The sequence below is a fragment of the Tursiops truncatus genome, chromosome 8, assembly GCF_011762595.2.
Source record: "Tursiops truncatus isolate mTurTru1 chromosome 8, mTurTru1.mat.Y, whole genome shotgun sequence".
Taxonomy (NCBI): Eukaryota; Metazoa; Chordata; class Mammalia; order Artiodactyla; family Delphinidae; genus Tursiops; species Tursiops truncatus.
In genome coordinates this window covers 96,992,157-97,017,607 of record NC_047041.1, presented here as the reverse complement: position 1 = coordinate 97,017,607, position 25,451 = coordinate 96,992,157, and the positions used below count along the sequence as shown (strand labels likewise).

Here is a 25,451-nt window from a genome sequence, read left to right as displayed (position 1 = left end):
GGAAAAATACAGAAGAGTGGATATCATTTAAGAGTACATACTTAGGAGACTTGAGATCAGATCCTCCCTGCTCTGCCACTTTCCTGATAGATAACTTGGGCAAGTTACTTAAGCTTTTTGGGTCTTACTTCTTCCTTTTGTTAAATGAGGTCAATAATAATTACTTTCTATTAAACTTGTCTGGAGGACTAAAATAAATGATTCATGCGAAGCTTTTAGCATAGTGTCTAGCATTAGTTTAAGTGTGCATTTAAGTGTACACTAGTTTGAGTTACACTTAAAAACTATTGGTGAGCTCTTTAATTCTGGAGGAATCTGGATCCAATTCTAATCTTGGCCCAAGAGAGACTGCTCCAGACAGTTCTGACATGAAGTTGTCCACTGATCAGCTGTGGGTCCCTCTACCCATTGGTGCACATGGGCTGTGGAACCTGGGACAATCACTTTAATAACACTATTTATGAATTAATGTTTATGTCTCTAGAACTTCACCCAGCACCTGCCCATCCTCCACGTGCCCCAAGTTGTTGTGAGAACAAATGAAATACACAGAAAATCTGGCCCAGAGTAAATGCTCAGTAGTTGAGGAAGCAGGCTGATAGGCCCTAACTAATCTGAAGCGATAATAAGCTAAGAAGTGACAGACTGGACACTTTAGTGCCAAATTCTGAGCTCTTTCTACAATACAAGTGTCTCTTAGCACCTACTACAGAAGCTGATGTGTCAGGGAACATTGCATGGCAGCTAATATCTGAAAAATGGCCTCCAAGATGCACTCTGTGGAGTTGCTTCACCCCACTCTGCAGTTTTTAAGGGATTTGTGCCAAAACACGAACAAAGGCTGATGTGTGAATCTTGGCCGCCAGTGCAATTTTTCCCAATATCTTTTCCTAAACATGTCTATACAACTCTTTTCTAAAATTTTTGTTGTATGTCCTTAAAATGAAAGTTCCTAGAGTTCAGAGCTGCTATCTGTTTAATCTATGCACTTCATTTTCTCATACACAACTACATGCACGCACACACACATTGACACATGCTGCCACATTACACAGTGCTAGCACATCGGGGCTATAAAATAAATGTTGTTGACTTCCTTCTACCTCTACAGATTGGACTTTTATCCTTTCTTTACTAGGTAAAAGGAAAAAGAACAGTGCAATAAGAATAAATTCCAGATTGAGTGATTATATAGGGTGGGCAGTAGATCATAGCTGGAGACTGTGTGCATGGTAATGAAAAGCTCAGGCTTGGCTGGGGTGGGAGCCCCACTGTAGCATTTGCTTGATGACCTTGGCACAATTAACTCGAAGTCTCAGATGCCTCATCTACCTATAAGTCAGGAATAATAACAAAACGCCTCACAGTGTTATGGTGAGAATTAAATCAGGTAATTCCTGGAGCAAACATTACAATTCCTGGAAGGTGATAACTGCCTAGTAAATCTTAGTTGCTATCTATCATCATCATCATCATCATCATCACTAATTAAGGTATTATTATTCAGAACCCACAGAAACAATAAGAAGAGAAAAAATGAAAACATAAACGATGGGATTCAGAAAATCCCTTTGGATCAAAACAGTAGGTGCATTGGTAGATAGCTTTTTGATTTGTTTCACTCATCAACTGTGCCAGGCAATGCCTTACATTCCACAGATGCTAGTGAATAAGACCGACATGGTCCCTGTCCATTCATGCACTGAATCCTCAAAAATATAGTCCTATAAATTACGTGAACTCACTTGGCAGATAAGAAAACTGAGGACTGAAGTAGCTGGAACTTAAAGGTCGACATTGGAACCTAAGATTCATTCATTCATTCAACAAATATTTCTTGAGAGGCGTGTTAGGTGCTTTGCTAAGCACTGGGTGTACAGAAATGAATCTCACAGATAAAAGTGCTTCTTTTCATGTAGTTTACTTTGTAGCTGTGAGGACTAGATAATATCAAATATGTAAAACATAGTATATGAGATCATGACAATTATTACATGATATAGTAAATCAGAAAGTGGAGGTGGGAAGTTTAGGTGCAATATTAATAAGGTTTTCTGGGAAAGTCTTCCCAAGTAGGTGATATTTGAGGAAAGACAGAAAGGATGGAGAAACTAAGGAATGACATATTTGATGAGGGTCCATCTAGGGCCTTCCAGAAGCCTTTGATCAGCTCAGGGCTTTCACAACAGACTCCCTGACCTCCTTATTCCTCAGGCTGTAGATGACAGGGTTCAATATTGGGGTCACCACTGTGTAGAGCACGGACACCACTTGGTCTGCCTCCGATGACTGGCCTGAATTATCTCACAGGTACATAAAGATGAGGGTCCCAAAGAAGAGAGCAACAGCAGTGAGGTGGGAGGCGCAGGTAGAGAAGGTCTTGGCCTGGCCCCAGGCAGAGCAGACCTGCATGAAGGCCATGATGACAAACAGGTAGGAAACCAAGATGACCAATATACAAGCAGGCATGACAAAAACTGCACACAATAATCCCCACCTCCTGGGTGTAGCTTTCCCCACAAGCGAGTTTTAACAGAGGAGGTTGGTCACAGAAAATAAAGTTGATCTCATTGTTTCCACAAAAGAAGAGAGTGAAGGCAGTTACCGTTCAAATAAAGGCGCTGGAAAAACAAGCAACATAAGCCCCAGCTACCAAACCCAAGCGGGCCTTCTCGGTCATGGTGGTGACATAAAGCAGCGGTTGGCACACGGCCACGTAGCGGTCACAGGCCATGACCGCCAAGAGGTAGCAGTCAATGGAAGAAAAGAAGGTGAAGAAGAAGAGCTGGGCGGCACAGCGCGCTTTGGAGATGACTCTGCCGCGTTCCAGCAGCACTGTCAGCATCTGGGGGATGATGGCAGAGGACTAGCTGATGTCCACGAAGGAAAGGTGGCTGAGGAAGAAGTATGGGGGTGTGGAGACGGCAATCTTTGCGGGTCAGGAAGATCGTTCCCGAGTTCCCCAGAAGAGTGAGTATATAGAAACCCAAAAAGACAGAAAGAGAGGAGAACAGTGCAAAAAAAGAACAGTGCAATAAGAATAAATTCCAGATTGAGTGATTATATAGGGTGGGCAGTAGATCATAGCTGGAGACTGTGTGCATGGTAATGAAAAGCTCAGGCTTGGCTGGGGTGGGAGCCCCACTGTAGCATTTGCTTGATGACCTTGGCACAATTAACTCGAAGTCTCAGATGCCTCATCTACCTATAAGTCAGGAATAATAACAAAACATCCCTCGGGATGTTCAGCGAACACAGTAAGGAAGAACTCTGTCACTACGGTGTAATTCCTCCCAGCCTTCCATTCAGCGGTTGAAAGCTGAGACAAAAGCGCCCTATAACCTGATCCTTGAAGACAAGTTCAATTCATTTTATATTTTTAACCAATAATTTCATTATGACAAATTAATAAGGATACTTAACTTGTTTTACCACGGAAACCAAACACAATTTCTCCCACAATTTAGTCAGGGTACCCTTAGGCAAAAGTGTATCTAGTCTCCCTCAGTATCTTGTTTTTGCCTACTCTCCCCTTGTTCTTATTTTGTGGTATTCATCCTCCTCAGGAACTTAAGGCTCTTAGGTTTTCTGTTCTTTTGTTTTCTCTTATTTACTTATTTAGAAACCAACACAACATTGTAAAGCAATTATACTCCAATAAAAATTTTAAAACAAAATAGAAAACAAAAGATCGAGTCATTTTAAAATAAAAGACTTTAAACTGAGTGTCTGATAGGTAGGCATTCGACTTCAACAAACTTCGCAGCCTAATGTGGAAATGGACGAATATAGAGCTCAACACAATATAAGATAAAAAGTGATGAATGCTTCCATTATACTAAGAATGGAGAGCAAGTGATTCTCTAACTTATGTCAGCTCTTGTATTTGCAACTCTGTCCCCAATTAGCTGTTTGATCTTCCACAAGGCACTTAACCTCTCTGAACCTCAATTTCCTCTTCTGCCAAAAGGGGATCGTAATATCTGTCCTGCTTATAAGATAAGGTTAATGCATAGATTAAAACAGATGCAAAAGTGCATTGGAAAGCTAAAAGCACTCTACGTATATATGGTGACTATTTAAAGTTTTAAATGAACATTTTAAGGAAGGGTAATTTATATTCTATGAACAAAAAAAGCACAAACCAAAAAAAAAAATCCATTAGCAATCAGCAATGGGCTCTGCTTACAGGAATATTTCTATTTTCAGTCTAACAACATGCATATTTAACAAATAGCTGTTATCCTAGTTCGAGTTGGCTGGCTTATGAAGGGTTTTCTGTTTGTTTTTTGGTTTTTGTAAGTACTCGCATTAACCTTGGAATCAAGAGAGCGAACATAAGCTCCTTTTAGCCCCTCACAGAGCTCCGTAAGCATTGTTTGGCTGTTCTCATAGTCCTTAATAAAAGCAGCAGTTTGATAATAAACAGCACCCAAATTTGAAAGCAGAAGTATTTCCGCAGTCTGGTGTTGTCTAAGCACTGTTGGAGGAATCTGGGTTAATGGAGTTGAAGGTTCTTAACAGAGTTCTAGAAAAGAGCTGTAAAGGAGGGCTTTGGTCATATTTGATTACCTGATACACCAGCAGCCAGGCCAATACTAAACTGACCCATTAGAAATAATAACAAAGAAGAGAAATTAGATTCAGAAGCATTAGTGGGACACGAACCATCCTCACCTGAATTCCACTTCACTAGTGTCTTCTTCCCTTGTTTAGTGTTTCCTCTGCCAGTGACCTGCCGATCCAGAGGAGACCTAGGCCGTAGCTCACTCACAGTAGATGTGTGACCCTGGGCAAGTCACTTTTCTTCTCTGAACTTCAATTACGTTGTCTTTGCTCCCTTTAAATAAACAACAATGCAGCGTGAGTCCACAATCATAGCAATTTGGTTGATAGGGGGTTGCTTCCAGAACCACTATGTCTTCTCACTTCATGGAGTTCCTCTCACCCTTGACAGAACAATATATCCCTGATGTTAGAATTGCCCAGAACTTTTTGCAGACTCAGCCCAAGAGAGCAGGGCTTGTGGACCAGCCTCTCTCCCTGAGTTTCTGATCCTGCACTAGACCTTCCTGGTGGTGCTTTTTGTATTCTCTGTCCCAGCATCATGCCATAATTGGTTCCTGAGTTAAGTCTCCAGGGAAAGACAATTTATCTTCCTAACAAGGTGTCTAATATCTTTGAAGATTTCTCTTTAATTTCAAACTCTCAAAGCCCCATCCTACATCCTGCCACCAGGGTCTGATGAGGCTGGCTCCTAGTCTTGCCTCATTCCTATTTTGTACCAAAAGGAATATATTCCTTGGAAGATTTCCTAAGTTCTTCCTATAGGGTAAAAAGTATATCGAGTCTCATATGCAATGTTGGGGCTTCGTGGCCACAGTACCTAGAGGCTTTTCAATTAGCCCTTCCGTCTTAAATAAAAGTCTTTAACTGTCTGCTTAGCATTTAATCAGAAAGAGGCATTAAACTGTCTCCTTAGACCTGACAGCCCGTTCTCTCAGTAGTCCCTGTCAATTCGTTGTGTTCTCTCCACCTTCTGGCAGATTCCAAGAGAACAAATAACTCTGCAGTATACTACTCTTATTCAAACAGACCCTATATTGTCTTTTTCAATCAGTAGGAAACTTTTAAACTAATCCCAAGCTTTCTAACTACTAGCTTAATTTTTCCCACCACATTTTTCCCGTAACACAATTGACACAGGAACTATTTATTAACCATCCCCCTTTTAGAGGATCTATACATTTTCAGCTGGGATTTTAATAAACAGACCAACCGTCATTAAAGGGATCAAACATTTCTTATGAAAATTATAATATGCATGTTAAAGCATCCTGTCTTCTAGAATAAATATCATGTCTTCGAAGGTCTAAATGTTTTACTTTATTATAAGTGATCTTAAATTTAATATTCTTTGGCTGCCTTCACCCTGAATTTCCATGTTTCGTTTATCTGCTTCTTCTGATTTAAAATTCTGTTACTGGAATTCCAGGTGTGACACATCATTTTTGGCTGGCTGAGTTTGGAATCATCCTCTGTGAGATACTGTCACCACCTTTATGCCCTCCCATGATGGTTTATATCATTCATACTCCTGGGATCTTGTTTTTCTGGTAATCCAAGGGACAGGCAGAAAAGGAGTTTGAGTTCTAAGAATAGCGATCAGAGGAAAACCAGAAAATGACGAGTAGGTGGGGCCTGTTCCCTCCCAGTACCTTGGATTTGATTGAGGTACCTACAGTCAGAGAAGTGAAGAGCAAGACCCAGTGGACTCCTGGGAAGCTTTGGATGCAGGCTGAGCTGTTGCAGAGCCCAGGGACCCAGTGCAGACTAGGATTCCCTCCTGCCCACTCCTGCATGGAACACAGCAATGCTCTGCCTCCCCAAGGTCAAAAGCTTTAAGAACATAAAGAGTTGACGGCTATGATACAGATTCTGCAAATACCATTATGGGCAGAGGAAATGGTATAAATCACTAAGTGGATTCTGAGGCAAAGGATGTGACAGATGGAACATGTGGGGAGGAAGAAAGAACAGGACATATTTCCGGTGGTGACAGCAACTGACAGACATATTATTGTGAGCACGTAGAGATTCACGTGAGGCGTCCCTGGAAACTACTACAGGAGTTTGAAGAATACTTTGAGCAGGGTCAGCTTTATAACTGGACTATCAAACTACTACCTTAATTTAATCATTAAAAATAAACATAACCTGCATTGCTCTAATAATTAGTGATATTGTGCATCTTTTCTTGTGCCTGTTAGCCATCTGTATATCTTCTTTGAAAAAATGCCTATTCAGATTTTTTGCCCATTTTTTGATTGGGTTGTTTTTTTGACATGGAGTTATATGAGCTTTGTATATTTTGGATATTAACCCCTTATCCATAATATCATTTGCAACTATTTTCTTCCATTCTATAGGTTGTCTTTTCATTTTTGTCAATGGTTTCCTTTGCTGTGCAAAAGTTTTTCAGTGTAATTAAGTCCCATTTGTTTATATTTGCTTTTATTTCTTTTGCCTTAGGAGATGATCCAAGAAGATACTTCTGTGCTTTATGTCAAAGAGTGTTCTGTCTATGTTCTCTTCTTGGAGTTTTATGGTTTCCGTTCTTACACTTAGGTCTTTAAATCATTTTGAGTTTACTTCAACAATGAGCTATCACCTCACATCTGTCAGAATGGCTGTCATTAAAAAGTCTACTAACAAATGTTGGAGAGGATGTGGAGAAAAGGGAACCCTTGTACACAGTTGGTGCAGCCATTATGGAAAACAATATGGAGGTTCCTCAAAAAACTAAAAATACAGCCAACATATGATCCAGCAATTCCACTCCTGGGTATATGTATCCAGAAAAAACAGAAACTCTCAGAAAGAAGCATGCACCCCAGTGTTCATAGCAGCACTGTTTATAATAGCCAAGACATGGAAGTAAACCAAGTGCCCATAAAAAGATAGTTGGATTAAGAAGATATTCATATATATATATATATATATATATATATATATATAGGCACATAATTATATATAATGGAATATTACTTAGTCATAAAAAAGAAATACTGCCATTTGCAGCAATATGGATGGACCTATTACGCTTAGTGAAATAAGTCAGACAGAGAAAGACAAATACAGTGTGATATCACTTATATGTGGAATCTAAAAAAATAATATAAATGAATGTATATGCAAAACAGAAGCAGACTCACAGACATAGAAAACAAACCTATGTTTACCAAAGGGGGAGGGACAAATTAGGAGTATGGGATTAACATATTCAAATTACTATGAATATAGTTCAGGGAGATCAGTTTGGTGCTTTGTGACCACCTAGAGGGGTGGGATAGGGAGGGTGGGAGGGAGACACAAGAGGGAGGAGATATGGGGATATATGTATATGTATAGCTGATTCACTCTGTTATAAAGCAGAAACTAACACACCATTGTAAAGCAATTATACTCCAATAAAGATGTTTTAAAAAAAAAGAAAACAAAAAACTACTATGTATAAAACAGTAAGCACCAAGGATATACTGTATAGTACAGAGAATTACAGCCATTAATCTTGTAATAAACTATACTGGAGTATAATCTACAAAAATACTGAATCACTATGCTGTACACCTGACACTAACACGATATTGCAAATCAACTATAGTTCAATTTTTAAACATTTGAAAAAATAAACACAATCTAAATACTGAATCCTAATTGATGACATCATTCTACATTATGTAGTGTAGAAGAGTACTAATACTGATGTCTGCAACTTACTTTGAAATGCGTCAAAAAATAAGGTGGATTTGTGGATGAACTGATGGATGTATAAATGAATAGATTGATTATAAATATGTGATAAAACAAAAACATCTAAGTATTGGGTATCGGGAGTTCATTATGCATTATTTTCAACATTTCTGTATTATGGAAATCTTTCATAGAAAATTTGCAAAAAAAAAATGTTGTCTTGTAGTAAGGCGTGCCACATCTGAATTACACAGGGTTAACTTCAGATTCTTTTGTCACTTGTCCTGAGAGCTAGAAATCTCACTCCAATGTCTTCTCAGGCTGCCTCTTTCTCTCCTTGCTTTCTGTCCCTGGAACTAAAAGTTCTGGTCCTTTTTTAATGCCTTATGCCATGATGTATTCATCTGAACATTGAGCGTGCTATAAATAATGAGTTCCCAGAATGCTGGCACTGCAGAGGAGATGATTCTCAGGAATTTCCAAGGTTGAACAAGGTTGGATGGCTAAGACAACCTGGCTCTGTTGAGAATTTTCCTCAGAGCCTCCTTCACTTCCTTGCTCCTCAGGCTGTAGTTGAGAAGGTTCAACATGGGGATCACTGTTATGTAAAACACAGACACCACCCAGTCCTCCTCCGAGGACTGGCCAGAGTCATGTCTCAGATACATGAAGATGAGGGTCCCAAAGAAGAGTGACACTGCAGTGAGGTGAGAGGCACACGTCCAGAAAGTCTTGGCCTGGCCTCCTGCAGAGGGAATCCTCATAACGGCCAAGATGATGAGCAGGTAGGACACCAAAAGCACCACCATGCAGGCAGGGATGACAAAAATGGCAAACACAATAATTACCACTTCCTGAGTGTAGCTGTCCCCACAGGTTATCTTTAAGAGAGGAGGGAGGTCACATAAAATGAAGTCAATCTCATTGGTTCCACAAAAGGAGAGCGTGAAAGCTGAGACCTTCCACACCAAGGCACTGAAGACACCAGCAACGTAAGCCCCCCCCCAACACACACACACACACACAACCCAAACGGGCCTTCCTCCTCATGATAGTGACATAAAGCAGGGGTCAGCACATGGCCACATAGCGGTCATAGGCCATGAGGGCCAGGAGGTAGCAGTCAATGGAGCCAAAGAAGGTGAAGAGAAAGAACTGGACAGCACAGAGTGTGTAGGATAAAGTGGCCCTGTGCTCCAGCAACACAGCCATCATCAGAGGCACAGTGACAAACGAGTAGCAGATGTCCATGAACGAGAGGTGACTCAGAAGGAAGTACGTGGGGCTGTGGAGTCGGAGATCCACGCGGATCAGGATAATCATGCCCAAAGGGGTGATGAGATAGATAAATAGAAACAGGAGGAAGAGAGGTAGTGCCCATTCAGGACAGTCAATGAATGCCATGAGGAGGAATTTGGTCACCAACGTGAGGTTCTTCTCTGCCATGAAGCCAGAGGCACCTGAGAAGGCTAGGATGAGAGCAAGTTAGGGAACTATAAGTAGGAATTAACTGTATTTCTAGGTTACATGTACTGAACAAGTGCTGTGGACAAAACATGCCAGGGGCTATGTGGGCCTTCAGAGATGCCTGGTCTTAACTCCTACTTCTAAGGGACTTCTGTGACATGTCAAGAAAACTGATGTGGGGAAACATTTTCAGAATAGGAGTGCTTTTTCTCCCACTTTTTATGGCTAACTAGCTGTGTGAGCCCCTGCAGTCAGATAACCACAGAACCAAACTTTCCCTATCGCTCCAATAGGGGCTGATACATGGGGTCCTGTCTACCATGGAAATATCCATCTCAGGACTCTGTCCCCTTTTCTCTATGACCATATACCTCCTCCCTTATTTCAAACCCTCTTCATCTCTTGCCTGGATCAAAACAAGAGCCATAGAGCTAACAGCTCCCGCCGCCCTCAGACTTGCTTCTTGCCAACTTTTTTTTTTTTTAACATTTTATTTCTGTTGTTGTTGTTTATATGTGCTTTTTATTGTGAGTTTTTAAATTTTTATTTATTTTTTTATACAGCAGGTTCTTATTAGTTACCTATTTTATACGTATTAGGATATATACGTCAATCCCAAGCTCCCAATTCATCCCATCGCCAACCCCGCCCCCGCCCCGCCCCTGCTTTGCCCCTTGGTGTCCATACGTTTGTTCTCCTCACTGTGACCAGAGAGATATTTCTAAGACTTTCTCATCCCCCTGTTAAAAATCCAGTCATGGTGCCCCATCAAGGATGGGATATTCTTTAGACTCCTCAGTGTGTTGGGGAAAGGCCTCCGGGGGGGTCTCCCCCACTTACTTCCTCGTGTCCCTTTCTTATGCCTCACTGCTTGTACCTTCAGCCACGCTTCTCTCCAGCCACCCGAATTATTTACAGCTTTTCTAATGCCCCACATTCATTCACATCTCTGTGCTTTCCGCAGGCCACCCCTTCTGCTGAAACACCTTGTCTTTCCCATCCTCAGGGTCCTGCCCAACTCCTATACCACCTTCAGGCCTCAGCTCAGATCCTACATCCCACAAGAAGTCTCCCTTGAGTCTGTCTTCCCTGGTCAGGGTATGTGCCTCTGGAGCTCAGCACGTTGTAAAGCCTCAATATGTTTTGGGGGAATAAAGTTATCAAATGAGATATAAAGCATATTGCAAAGAGAAAGGCATTGTGCAAATCTTCAAGGGATTTGTTTGTTTTGTTTTTTTGCGGTACGCAGGCCGCTCACTGTTGTGGCCTCTCCCGTTGCGGAGCACGGGCTCCGGATGCGCAGGCTCAGCGGCGATGGCTCACGGGCCCAGCCGCTCCGCGGCATGTGGGATCTTCCTGGACCAGGGCACGAACCCGCGTCCCCTGCATCGGCAGGTGGACTCTCAACCACTGCGCCACCAGGGAAGCCCCGGATTATGCTTATTTTTATGAAAATATTTAAAAACAGAAGCTGTCTGAAGTCTTAAAAACCCAATAAAATTGATGAATATTCACAGAGACCATAAGCCATCCTTGGACTTACCCTCCAATTCTCAACGTAACAGTGCGCTTACTTGACAGAAAGCTGTTGTCTTAATTAGATCCTCTTAGTTTACCACAAATCCATTTTAAAAGAACAGATATTTTCTTTAATAACAGAGAACATATATACAGACACTATTCTAATGATTTATATATTAAGTCATTTAATTCCCACATTCACTTTTTGAGGTAGGAACTTTTTTCCCCCATTTCACAGATGAGGCAACTGAGACAGACTTTAAGTAGCTCAATCTTGCGTCCAAGATTGCACAGCTAGTAAATGGTGGAACTGCCATGAAGAACAAAACTGTACACAGAAGCACTATTTACCTTAAAACAGGATTTTACATACATCACATGTCTATTCCAATAGTCTAAGAGGACCCAGAAAATGTCTGCCTTTAAGTAGACGCATGAACACCAGCACTGCAGTCTATTCATATCCGAAGGCGGATGGGGACTCTTGTGCTAATGGATAGAAAGTCCTTTGGCAGAGTTGCAGTGCAGGGGGGTAGAGAAGATATTTGATCATCTTGAAAGCATTAGACTTTGACAGCTAGGCCAGTGTTGCACTGACATGTTGGAGAAAATGGTAAATAAAAGTCATTGGATCTGGTGACCTGAACTGAGCATGAACCAAGAGGACCAGGACAGTTTTCTCACCTGAATTCCACGTTACCTTTACCTGGCCAGTCCTCTTCGCCCTTTGTCCACTATTTTTCCCTTGTCTCTAAAAAATCGTTTCTTTTCCACTGCTTGGAGAAGTATCCTAAGGGTCTGGGGAGAGAAAACTGGGCTGGGTAGCAGGAGGTCTGGGTGGATATTGTCCTCCCAAATCTGCTCAGTTACGACACTGAGCAAGTTACTTAATCTCTCCAGGCATTGGTGTCCTTCTCCCTCCCCCTACAATCTACATACACACACACATTAGTGAATCAACTTGGGGACAGTAATGTCACAGCTGCCTGAATGCCAGTCCCTGCCTATATCACCCTCAAGTCCCTTGCCAGTTCTGGTCAGTCAAACACTTTCTTGTCTCTCTTCCCTTAATCTTTCTGTTTCCATGACTTGCTAAACCTGGTTAACATGCATTCCTCACTCTGGTTTTTGTTCAGTTCCAGGCTAGGAGAGCAGAGATTGGAGAAAAGCCTCGTCGTATGGGCTCTGGACTCCAATGCAAATCCCTTTTGGCAAAGATACCAATAGTCTCTGAAAGTCTGAAGTCCCCAATCAATGGCTGATGTGGTCTCTAAGGAAAGGCAACTGTTACTCGGATTCTTAACAAGACTCCTGGTCTCAGTCCCAGCTCCCAAAGCCTTTCAACACACCCACTAAGTGGGGTCTAAAAAGCCTAAATCCCAGTTCTACACAGTCCCTCGATGAGTGAGATGTCTCTGGCTTTAACTTCTCTGTCAGAACAATGTCAGAAACTGTGCCTTCCTCCGTGTGGCCACATCCTGGAAGGAATAAGGGTGCTTTGTGAACGCAAGGCTTTATCACATCGCTCAGAAGGACACAGTGGAGACTCTACACAGAGACCTCAACAAGACACATCATGTCTTCTAAGTTTGCCCTCTCTGGAAGTCAGGTGTTTCACTGTCTCCTCTCCCCTCCCCACCCTTCTCCCCCCGCTTTAAAAGCAAATGAAATCACAGGGAAAACAAAAGCCTGAGATGTTGCTCAGAGGAGAAGCTGGCATATCCTTTTTGTTGGCATGGCCTTTGCCATCTCTCTGCATCTTTAACACAGCAGTATTGCTTTAGCCCCAAATTCAGAAGCATTTTGTTAAGCCATTGAATGTCAAGGTGGCTCGATTCAGAAAAGGAAATAAGGAAGATGGGGAAGAACAGAATAATTATAGAATAATTGTTTTCTTGGACAATTATGCAAACCAAGAGAAAATGAGACCATATCGGTCACTGATTCATCACGGTGCTAAGCATTCTAAATGAAGAGCAGGAGACACAAAACGAAACAAATCCCTGTAAAAGAGAAAACACAATGCCAGTCTACAAGGACTATGCAAACTAGCAGGTCACATAATAATTCATCCTACAGATAACAGGTACTAAGCTCATAAGTGAGGTGTAGTCCAGGTGCCATGGGGAGTCAGAGTAAGGCAAGATTACTTATAGATGGGGTAGATCAGGGAAGGCTTCCCAGCGGACATGGACTTTGGCAGGCAGTTTGGATGGAAGTGAGGGGTGGGAGAATGATGGGCAAAGCTCTTCAGGAAGGGGGAGCAGCGTGAGCAAATTCACAGGGACGGGAAAGCCCAGGGGCTACTCCTGGGGAAATGAGCGGGGCTTTGGCCACAGTACAGGATGGTATTAGGCAAGTCCAGGACTAGGGTGAGGTGAGTGAGGCACTCACCTCGGATTCAAAAGTTAAGGTGGCACCAAAACCTTTAGTAAACAAGGTAAATAACCATATAATATTATCAAAAATGAAAATCAACGCAAAAATCTCTATGATGAATAAAATATCAAAATTTTCAGAACAATTTTTTTTTTTTTTAGATTCCATATATATGTGTTAGCATACGGTATTTGTTTTTCTCTTTCTGACTTACCTAGCGGCAGGACAAGAATAAAGACGCAGATGTAGAGAATGGACTTGAGGACACAAGGAGGGGGAAGGGTAAGCTGGGATGAATTGAGAGAGTGGCATGGACGTATATACACTACCAAACGTAAAATAGATAGCTGGTGGGAAGCAGCCTCAGGGAGATCAGCTCAGTGCTTTGTGTCCACCTAGAGGGGTGGGATAGGGAGGGTGGGAGGGAGACGCAAGAGGGAGGGGATATGGGGATATATGTATATGTATAGCTGATTCACTTTGTTATACAGCAGAAACTAACACACCATTGTAAAGCAATTCTACCCCAATAAAGATGTTAAAATAATAATAATAAAATAAAACAAATTGAATGAAAATACAAGTACAGAATAAAAATATATATATATCAAAATTTTAAATAAAGAGCACCAGTATTACTGATTTTCCTTTTGCCTCAGTCTCCGTTACAGTACAGCATAGCGCTGGTACCCTACGCTTGAAAAGGAGGGTGAGACCAACGGCTTCCAGGGCACAGGCTTAACAAGTGCCTTTTAATGGACATTCCATTTCTTTCCTCTCTACCCTCCAGTTAGGAAAAGAAAATGTAGGAAAGTCAACCTAATAAGATCTAATACTTGCAGAGTAACTTTAACTATTTCCAAGTACTCTCTTCATCTTCACAAGACCCCTGTGGGATTGAGAGAGATAACAAATTCCTCCTCTGTACTGATGAGGAAACACGGCAAAGAAAGGCCCAAGGTCACGTAGTTACCTGGTGAGCGGACTAGAAATTGTGTCGGTCCTGGTTGCTAATGGACTCTGCCTATGCCACAGGCCCTACAGCCCAAGAGGACATATTTTTATGACCACACGTACATCCACATCCACGCCCAGCGCTCACTGGACGAGGACGAGGTGAGTCCTCTGGGCTATGCTGTATTAACAAATGACCTTAAAACCACAGTGACTTAACACAATACATTTAAATTTACCCATGGAAACGCCAGTGTGGGATAGGTAGTCCTCCTCTGTCTTGCAGCTAAGCCATTTTGTACAGCTAAACTTCAAGACTGCTAGTGCAGGGGAGGACAGGGAAAGATCAAGCAGGATGCCACTAAGGACCAGGCCTGGTCTGCCTCCCTCCCACCTACATCACAGTGACCTGAACCCAGTCACAGGGGTTCAACGTTACTGCCTACATAACCTAGAGGATGTAGGGAAGTGCACAGATATTTGTGCAAACAAATATTTGGGCTGAAATCTCTGCCACGCCCCTCACCTTCTGTGCATCCTTTGTGCAGGAGAAAGTCTAGAACCCACCCCAGAATTTCCAAGGACAGCCAAGGGCTCACTCCTGCGTGTGCGTGGCTCTGTTTTCCTGTTTCCGCTAAAGTGTTATTTACACTCGTGCCCACTTCCCATTACTTCTCACCCTTTCCAGTACCACAACATGCCAAGCATGAAGCATGGCCTTTTGTCTTTATCCTTCACTCTCTAAAGCAAAATTAACACAGTGCGTTTGTTTGGGTAGCTGACTTTTAATAAAAATATTGTAGAGAACTTAAGAGGTTCATAATACTTCACAGATTAGGGAGAAAATTAGAATTGAATAATTGATGTCATTGTGCTACAAATTCCCCAGCCATTTCCATCACAAGGAATTTGTCTCTGGCTGTTCCTGACCTCCACCTTAAGCCTGCCTGCTGCTATAGGACCCGTATCTTTCTCTGCTGAGATCATCTTTCATTTGTATTTCTCTTCTCCCAATTCCCCAATCTTCCAAATCCCTACTAGTCCAATCTACTGGGAGAAGGCTCAAAATTCTTTGTATATTGTTATGCATGATAATCTGAATCTTTAATACCCAAATACCTTCCATTTAGACCGTACATTAGAGTTTCTTAAATTCCATAATCCAGATGCCCTTTAAGATGTTTTCCTCAACAAAAGGAAATGTCTCTCTTCAATAGAAAAAAATTAGGTCAAACTACAGCTAGCATTTAACTTTTTTTTTTTTTACTTTTAACATACAAAATAATGATTTAGTGCTCAAAGATGCCTTAGAAACTGGGTTAAATAATGAAAACTGTCTTTACTAAATAATTTCTTGGAGGCTTTCGTGTGATAATATACTTTATAAATCTCCAAAATGAAGTACGTATTGTGCAGCAATTCTCAAAAGTATTTGACAATGGAATGTTTACTGGGCTACTCTTGTGTACAAACACCCACAAATTCAGTGACACACAAGAATAAGCATTTGCTCTCACATTCATAGGTTCCAGGATTTGGTTTATCAAGGCTGGGCTGGGCTAGCTTAGCCAAGCTGCAGCTTGGTTCCTGATTTGTTTCACATGTCTCTCACCATCTTTGGGTCAGCAAGCTACTGAAGACATGTTCTTCTAACAGTGGCAGAGGCCCAAGTGAGCAAAGTTCCATTATCAAAATACATTCAAGTCTTTGCTTACATCTGGTCTGCATGTCTGTCAGCCAAAGAAAGTCACATGGTCAAGCTCAACAATCTCGAGCAGGAGAGTATATTCTATTCACAGTGGAAGAGGAGTTTTCAGAACACTTTTCCCTATCATCCATAAATACTCAAGTCCTACCACCGAACCACATGCAAAATACATTCATCACCACCTGAGATCACCCACCCACACGAGCCTCTACAAAGTACAAGTCATGCCTTGGTATCCGTGGGGGGTTGCTTCGAGGACCTGCCCCGAATACCAAAATCCGCAAACACTCAAGTCCCATAGTTGGCTCTCTGTATTAGTGATTCCATACTCATGGTCCCACAGTCATGAATTCAGCCAAACGTGGATCCTGTAGTACTGTAGTATGTACTGAAAAATAGTTACGTATAAAGTGGACCCCTGCAATTCAAACCTGTGCTGTTCAAGGGTCAGCTGTACATCGTTGGGATCAAAGTTTAGGATCTTGTGATCTCTATCAGCCCAGATGCAGCTCCCCTTGGTCTAAAGAATTATGAACTAAAAAGACAAGTTATCTGCCTGCCCTACAAACACCGTGCAGGATAACCACGGTAAACACACCCATTAGGAAAAAGGAAGGATGGTAGGCACATGGCAGGCACTGGTCCCTAGGAATTCTGAGATCCTACTGGGCAAATATTGCCATGTCCCCCTACCCTGGGGTATGAAATGTGCCTTGTTAGGCCATGAACCTTCTCCTTGGTGGAGACAGGGCACCCCGGGTGGGTGTCCCTCAGGGCTCTTAGAAAATATCATGACCATTAGATCTTTCTCATACCCCAAAGTACTTTAATCCTAAATATAGATAGCTTCTATTTTAGCCTTTTCTCTTTCATTTGGTATTCTCTAACCACTTAGAGTTTACCAGAGAGAGGACATGGTAAATTTTGGTTAAGAATATAGATCCTGGTATCAGACCGTCCGGGTTGGAATCCTGGCTCCTTCACGTTCTACCTGTGTGATCTTGGGAACTATGCATAATCTCAGTGTGATTCAACTACCTCATCTATAAATTGGGAATAATAGTACCAACTTCATAAAGTTATGGAGCAAATCAAATGAAAGTGACATGAGTGAGAGACATAAAGCCACTCTTCAGTGAGGTATCTGATCTTCACTATCAGAAGAGTGTTTCCCAGACCTCTTTCCAAATTCAACCTTTCTTCCTACTTCCTGTCTGAATCTTTACACATTCAATGACATTGCAGAGTTCCCACGAACTGGTTAGTTTAAGATAGTAGTAAACTTTCCATCTGGGTTTTAATGAGGGTAAATCTCACTAATAATAATTGTGAAGCCACAGAAATAGCCAACATCCCTGAGGGACCATGAAGTACCATGCAAAGCACTTTACATGTAACTTCTCACTTAAAAACAAAATTATAAAGCACTCAGACAAAATGTGACATTTCTAATCATATAAGGAAATATCCTCATAGACGATAAAGCAATCTTTGGTTGGTAGTTCTCGTAAATTCATCATGCAATTGTCATCTCATCATCTCCCTATCCCATTTTGCTCTCTCTATGCTAGCTCAGTGTTAATGTTACTGCTGATGTCAGTCTTCCCTGTTGTTAACATTACACAATTTAATTTAAAATTTAAAATCTTTATCAGTATTTCTTCCCATTAAAATACGGAATTTCTTTGTTGACATTCTGCCTCTGTCTTTCATTGCTTTCCCTGGAGGCAGGCTTTATGGGAAACTCCTTACTGGAAGATACTCTACCTCTGGGGGGCTGGTTCCATGCCTCCTGTGCTGCAACCACTTGCAAATGATAACGATAGCCCAGATGATTAGTACAACAGAGGAGGTGTTTGATGAGCATTTTGCAGAACTATGAAGATAATTAGTACAACTTGGCTTTATTAAGAGGTTTCCTCAGGGCCTCCTTCATGTCCTTGTTCCCCAGGCTATAAAATCAGAAAGTGCAGCCCGGAGCTTACAATTGTGTAGAACTTGGTCCCAGCCTTTTCCCCTTCCAGAGACTTTCCTAAATCATTGCGTACATAAAATAAAGCTCAAGTCGCAAAGCTCAGCCCTACTGTACTTACGTAAGAGGCAAAGGTAGAGCAGGTCTTTGCCTGGTGACCTGATTTGCAGATGTTTAGATGGACTTGTCAATGAACAGCTAAGTGAACAGGATCACAGCTAGTCTGGTCAGAATCATATAGAAAGCAAATCATATATAGTAACAGAAATCATATAGAGAAAAATTTTATATAGCAGCAGCTGCTAGAGGAAGCTATCTCCCAGGTCTGTGCCAATAGCAATGGGAGGTCACAGAAAATAAAATCAATTTATAATTGAGGGAGATGAAGAAGGTGAAATGCATAGATAGAATTGCATTTGTCAAACCCTCTAAAATCCGCCATCACCAGCTTCTGCTAAACCTCCTGAGAGTCGTGATGGTGGCGAAAAGCAGAGGTCAACAGTGGCCACAAAATAATTGAAAACACATCTGAAAATCTAACTAATGTTTCCAAAGATGAGGTCCTAGGTTCACTCAAGTAATATTTTGGGATTTTAAGCACTGGATTTTACATCAATTCCCACTGTAAAAATTGAATAAACAGAAACCTCAGTTAAATAGAGTTGAGAGACCAGAAATGGAAGCTCTCATGCCCTGTGATGACAGCAGAGCCCAGCAGGAAGAAGAATGATGCCTCTTTCCTGGAACTTAATATAGTCATTCAGACGAATCAACCTCATTTCTCTGACTCATATCTGCTAGTTCATATGCTTGTCGGTAAAGGCCAGGCTCAACATTGGATGAAAACTGCTAATAAGGAAAATCCTAAAAAGTCTCTAGAATTTCACCTGGGAGACCAGCCCACTAACTTATTATATGAACAGCCTTCGTCAATCGCTAGGGGGCTTTGTCAAGCAATTCCTGGGCTTTTCCGAAGCCTGTGGATTGGAACAAAATTCAGGCTTGCGTTCACAAGAAATCTGATGAACCTTTTCATGGTTATTACAATTAACTTCAGATTATATTTAAAGAAAGTTCTGGTCTTCCTTCAGATGTTGATTCCACCTGAGTAGCGTTTAAGTCTATGTCTATTAATGGGCTGAACCAGGACCTTCCCCTTCTAGTCAAAAGGACCAGGACGGAATGGGAAACTATATCCACTCCAGATTTAGTTAATCTGGCAAACCAGCTCTCTCATACTCTAGATGAGTCATCTCAATAGAAGACCAATAAAATTCTTAATCTTCAGCTCCAGTGAATGAAGACTCCTAAATGAAACCAAAACTCTCTTAGCTTCTGCTATTGCATAGAGTCAGGACACTGGAAAAAGAATGGTACAAATATAAGTCTTAGGCACCTTCAGCCCTCTCACCAGCCTTTCTGATGTTCTCCCAGATCTCCACGATGAGCCTCCGAGGAACTACAGGGCCTCTTCCCAATCCTCCCTCTTAAGTGTCTTGGAGAAACATTTCTCCAGATTGGAGATGAATCTCTTCCGATCCTAACTGACACCAAAGGCACACTCTCAGTGCTCAAGCCAGCTGTTGTAAAGCAGCCCCTCCCTCGAATAGTGGAGATCTTCAATGAACCTCAAAACGTTCCTGTCTCTGAACCTATCCACTTTTGTTTAGGCCCTTTGAGTGATACCCACCATCTTCCCCTTAGTTCCTCCACCTCTGTCCATTTATTAGGCCGAGACTTCTTAAAGAAGTATCATGCCAGAATTCCGTTCTCCCAAAGGGGGAAAATAATTCTAGAATTTGACAGTAGTCATCAAAGTAACCAACCAGGTGAATTAAATGATATTTTGACATCTTTTATTTGTTGTGTTTCTGACAACACTAGAGCTGATTCTGTAAACACTGATCATTTGTCCCTATTAAATCAGCTACCGCTTTCCTTAAGAGCAAAATCTCCAACTGATGTTGGCAAAATTCATAGCATGCCTCCCATCAAAATTCTAATAGACCCCTCAGTCTTCCCAGAATTAACCACACCCTACAAGTAAAGGAGCCCTTCAAGGCATAAATCCCATAATAGAAGATCCCAAGGCTTGAAGCCTCTTTATCCCTTGTACTAGTCCCTGTTAACACTTGCATTTTACTGGTGAGAAAGCCTAAGGGCTGAGTTTTGGTCCTGGACAAACCTGGAGGTTTGTCCAGGACCTTAAAGCAATAAACAACATTGTCAATGGACTATTACTCAGTCATAAAAAGGAATGGAATTGGGTCATTTGCAGAGACTTGGATGGACCTAGAGACAGTTATACAGAGTGAAGTAAGTCAGAAAGAGAAAAAAAATATCATATATTAATGTAAATATGTGGAATCTGAAAAAATTGGTATAGACGATCTTATTTACAAAACAGAAATAGAGACACAGACACAGAGAACAAACGTATGGATGCCAAGGGGGAAGGGGGTGGGTGGGATGAACTGGGAGATGGGGATTGACATATAAACACTATTGATACTGTGTATAAAATAGATAACTAATGAGAACCTACTGTATAGCTCAGGGAACTCTACTCAGTGTTCTGTGGTGACCTAAATGGGAAGGAAATCCAAAAAAGAGGGAATGTATGTATATGTATAGCTGATTCGCTTTGCTGTACAGTAGAAACTAACACAATATTGTAAAGCAACTATACTCCAATAAAATTTTTTTTTAAAAAGAGCTGAGAAGTTAAAAAAAAAACATTGCTATCCCTCAACACCTTGTTCTTCCTACCCTCATATGTTACAAACATCCATTCCCATTGGAAGTAAATTCTTTACTGTAACTGTTTTATGCAGTGTATTCTTCAGTACTCCAGTTCATGAAGCTAGAAAATACCTTTCTGCCTTCACTTGAGGAGAAAACCAATTCACCTGGACAGTAATGCCTCGGGGTTATACTGAGAGTCCTTCTTATTTTTGCAAATCCTGAAGGCTGATTTGGATGATATAAAGTTCCCTAGAGGTTCTACTTTGTTACAATATGCGGATGATTTGCTTCCCTGCTCTCCTTACCAGGCATCCTCACAGGAAGTCAGTATGCACTTAGTTTTAAGGGGATAGAAGGTCGCCAAAGAAAAATTGCAGTTTGCCCGAACCCAAGTTCAACATTTAGGGCATCTGATATCAGAACAAGGGCTACATCTAGATCCAGATAAACTTCATGGTGTCCCAAGTTTCCCAAAACCCAAAACTAAACACTAACTCTGAAGTTTTCTCAGCTGGTTTGTTATTGCTGAAATTGAATTACAATTTCTCTTTTGTGGCCAAACCTCTATGTGTTTTATTCAATAAAAACAACACTGACTCAATTTTATGAGAAGAACTGAATGATATAGGCTTCAAGGTCTTAAGGCCTTAAAGGAAAGTTTGATGAACCCACCTGCCCTTGGACATCCCAATTTTCAGATTTCCTTTTGCCTTTTTTTTAATATGAAAAGGAAGGAAATGCCCTTGGAGTACTCACCCAAGAAAACAGGGACCATCCTTGACCCCTAGGGCATTATAGCCAGCAACTGGACCCAGGGGCCAGGGATATGACCCTTCCCTTAGAGCCACTAAGGCCACTGCCCTTCCGGTTGAGGCCACTGAGAAAATCATGTGGGTTCTCTGTTAACCATTTTTGCACCTCATGCAGTAGAATCTTTCCTGAATTCTCACCACACCCAACAATTTTCAGCCATCCATCTCACCTCCTATGAAGTCCTTTCATTCACTGCCCCTCACATAATTCCTTTATGTTTTAATAATCTTAACCTGACTACTCTCCTCCCCTTTGACACTGACAGAGTACAATATCTGTGATGGCCTAACACTGACGGACCACCTCCTCATGATGAGTTACAGGAAATTCCATGGAGTAACACTGACTTCCCATGGTTCACTGATGGTTCTTATTTCAAAGGTGACAACAGCAAACATTGTGCTGGATATGCTGTTACAACTCCTTTTGGTATTGTTGAAGCAGCATCTTTATCTATGGCTACTTCAGCCCAGCACACCAACCTATATGCTCTTATACAGACCTGTACTTTAGACAAGGACAAAACTGCCAATATTTTTATTGACAGTAAATATACTTTCGGAGTAGCTCATGATTTTGGAATGTTGTGGAAGCAACACGGCTTCCTTACTTCCAGTGGAAATAAAATTAAAATTGGCCCCTATGTTCAGGAATTATTGAATGTAATGTTTTTACCTGCCACTTTAGCTATCGTTAAGATTCTGGGGCATTCTAAACTCGACTCTCTGGAAGTGGGCTGCTATTTCAGCAAGGAATGCTGCCCTTAAAGCGACCAATAGGGACCAAACTCCATCATGGTCCAAAGAGTTATTGTCCCAAATGATAATTTAGAAAAACTGGCTAGAGATGCTCAAAAATTGGCCTCAAAAAAGGAAAAACAAAACTGGAAATTTAACAATTGTTGGTTTGATAAAAAGAGAAAGCTGTGGTTTAAACCAAATAACAACCAAGTCCTACCAGACACTCTAAAGTTCCCAATCCTCACCACTGTACACGTATTAAACCACTGGCCTACTGACAAAATGATAGTCTTCATGAATCAGTATCAGTGGGGAAATATTAGCAAAGCCCCCATAGTGCTTACCTCACTTGTCTCACTTGTCCAAAGTACAACACAGGAAGCCTGTTCATACTGCTCCTGGACTTTTTTAACCTCCTAACAGACCATTCAAGCTCTGGCAAATGGATTTCACACAACTTCCTCTGAGTAATAGATATAAATATGTTTTAGACATGGTCGGCATGTTTTCACACTGAACAGAAGCTTTTCATTGCAGACAAGCTACTGTCTCTTCTGTGGCTAAAGTTCTTTTTGGAAAAGATCATCTCTACATGGTGAACTCCTCTTGAATTTCACAGTGATTGAGGAACCCACGATAGTAGCCAAGTACCTTAAAAGTCTGTGCTGTTTGGCCAGTTTTACAACATTTTCACCTCACCGCTCTCAATCCTCTGGTTTAGGTGAACACACAAATGACATTATTAAGACTCAGTTGGCAAAATTTGTAGAGGCCCTCCAAATTCCTTGGCCCAAAGCGTTGCTGTTGGTCCTTCTAAATCTTATATCTACCTCTTTAGGAACTCATAAACTCTCACCCTTTGAGATAGCCATGAGATGCCCAATGTACTTACCCACAACAGATAGATGGAGAGATAGTCTATTATGGCAAAGGTCTAATTGCTTCTATTAAAGATAACTATGTTTTGGTAGAGCAATTTTTTACAATGTGACCTTGGGAGAAAAAGACCTTAAGCATCGTACCTTGCAACCTGGAGATTTTGCCTACTGTAGAAGACACCTCCAGAAGAATTCTCTTCAACCTCATTGGAAAGGCCCCTATCAGACACTGCTAACCAACTCTTGTGTCACTAAGCTCCAAGGAACTGACCCCGGGATTCATGTGACATACCTAAAGAAAGCACCAAACACTGACTGGATCTGCATATCATCTGGTGACCTAAAAGTAAAGATTTCCTGGAATTGAAGCAGACAACATCTGATGAGACAGCTTTCCCATGATATCTAGACCAGGACTGTTGGAAGTTTCTCGCCAAAACTTTGATGATGACATAATGCTTCAGATGATCTCCCATGTCTATGATCTTGATAACACATAAACTTCAGATAAAAAGTACCTGAGAGGGCTTCCCTGGTGGCGTAGTGGTTAAGAATCCGCCTGCCAATGCAGGGGACACGGGTTCGAGCCCTGGTCCGGGAAAATCCCACATACCGCCGAGCAACTAAGCCCGTGCGCCACAACTACTGAGCCTGTGCTCTAGAGCCCATGAGCCACAACTACTGAAGCCCACCTGGCTAGAGCCCGTGATCCACAACAAGAGAAGCCACAGCAATGAGAAGCCCTCGCACTGCAACGAAGAGTAGCTCTCACTCACCACAACTAGAGAAAGCCCACTCACAACAACGAAGACCGAATGCAGCCAAAAATATAAATAAATAAGTTTATCAAAAAAAAAAAGTACCTGAGAGTTCTCCCTCCTACCCCTTCCTGTTACTCAAATGTGACCTTAATAGATTTCCAATTTGTGCATTTTCCCTCCAACATGAGATACTACACCCAGGAAAGATCTTTCTTGACATTGGGGGGGCGGGGGGGAGGAAGCCTCTGAAACTAGAAAACCTTACTCTTGATCAGTGATATTTTCAGAGAAAGACCTTGATCAAAAGGGGGAAAGGAAAAAAATTAACAAACAGAAACTTCAATTAAATAGAGTTGGGAGACCAGAAGGGGGAGCCCTCACATCCTGTAACAATAGCAGAGCCCAACGGGAAGAATAAAGACCCCTCTTCTTTCCTAACAAGGACTCAGCCAATGAAAAGTCATGGACTTTTTGTTTACTATAACCCTCCCAACTCCCTCTTCCCCTCTATAAAAGCATTCTCTTCATCATGTGGGAACTTGCACACACTCACCATGGTTGCAGACCCAGAATTGCAATTCTCTGCTGATCCCAAATAAATCCACCTTTGCTGGAGAAATATCTGGCAGTCTATTTTTTTCAGGTTAGCACCACCATCCAATACCTTGTTTTCCTTATAGCCCTGTTTTACCTCCATGATTCAGGAAGCAGTGATTACTTGTCATGCACTTTCCCTTCAGGAGTGGACCTGATACATCCTGAACTAAAGGAACCAATTGAATGTCTAAAAATAGATTTTTTTAATACATTAAAGAAAGAATAGTCTTGACATTAAAGCTTTTAATTGTAAGAAAGACTGTGTTAAAAATAAGATGTTTTCCTTGGAGTTTCTCAAGATGAATCTTTTCATGTAAAGAGCAATCCTGGAAGTCAGGAAGCAGAGAGTTTATACCATGTGCCTACAATTCACACTATGATAGTCATTTTCTTACTTAAAAGGGAAAAAAGACTGTAACGTAAGCTCTGACAGTTGGCTTTTCTTTTTGTAATGCAAGTATCTGACTTTAAGCTTTGATTGCTGAGGCATCCACTTCAAAGATGCATCAGCTTCAATGAAGGCTATCTGGAATAAATACATTGCCCCCCACCTCATGAGCCTCCTTTGTTTTAGAGATCCTAAATGTTGATGTGGCCATTTGGGCCAATGTTTTTTCCTCTCTTTTTTCTATCTTCCCATGCTTTAAATTCCCACTATTATGT

General features: G+C 41.5%; 1 protein-coding gene and 1 pseudogene across 1 annotated transcript; both read right to left on the bottom strand.

The window, feature by feature from the left end:
* Window positions 1-2,166: 2,166 nt before the first annotated feature.
* LOC101323994 (olfactory receptor 9Q2-like) lies at window positions 2,167-4,376 on the bottom strand (annotated as a pseudogene).
* Window positions 4,377-8,756: 4,380 nt separating this feature from the next.
* On the bottom strand, window positions 8,757-9,699 carry LOC101323702 (olfactory receptor 9Q1-like). Its single transcript, XM_004330116.3, is given in 2 exon segments — window positions 8,757-9,272; window positions 9,274-9,699. Coding segments are annotated over 2 exon segments (942 nt in total).
* Between the last annotated feature and the right edge of the window lie 15,752 nt (window positions 9,700-25,451).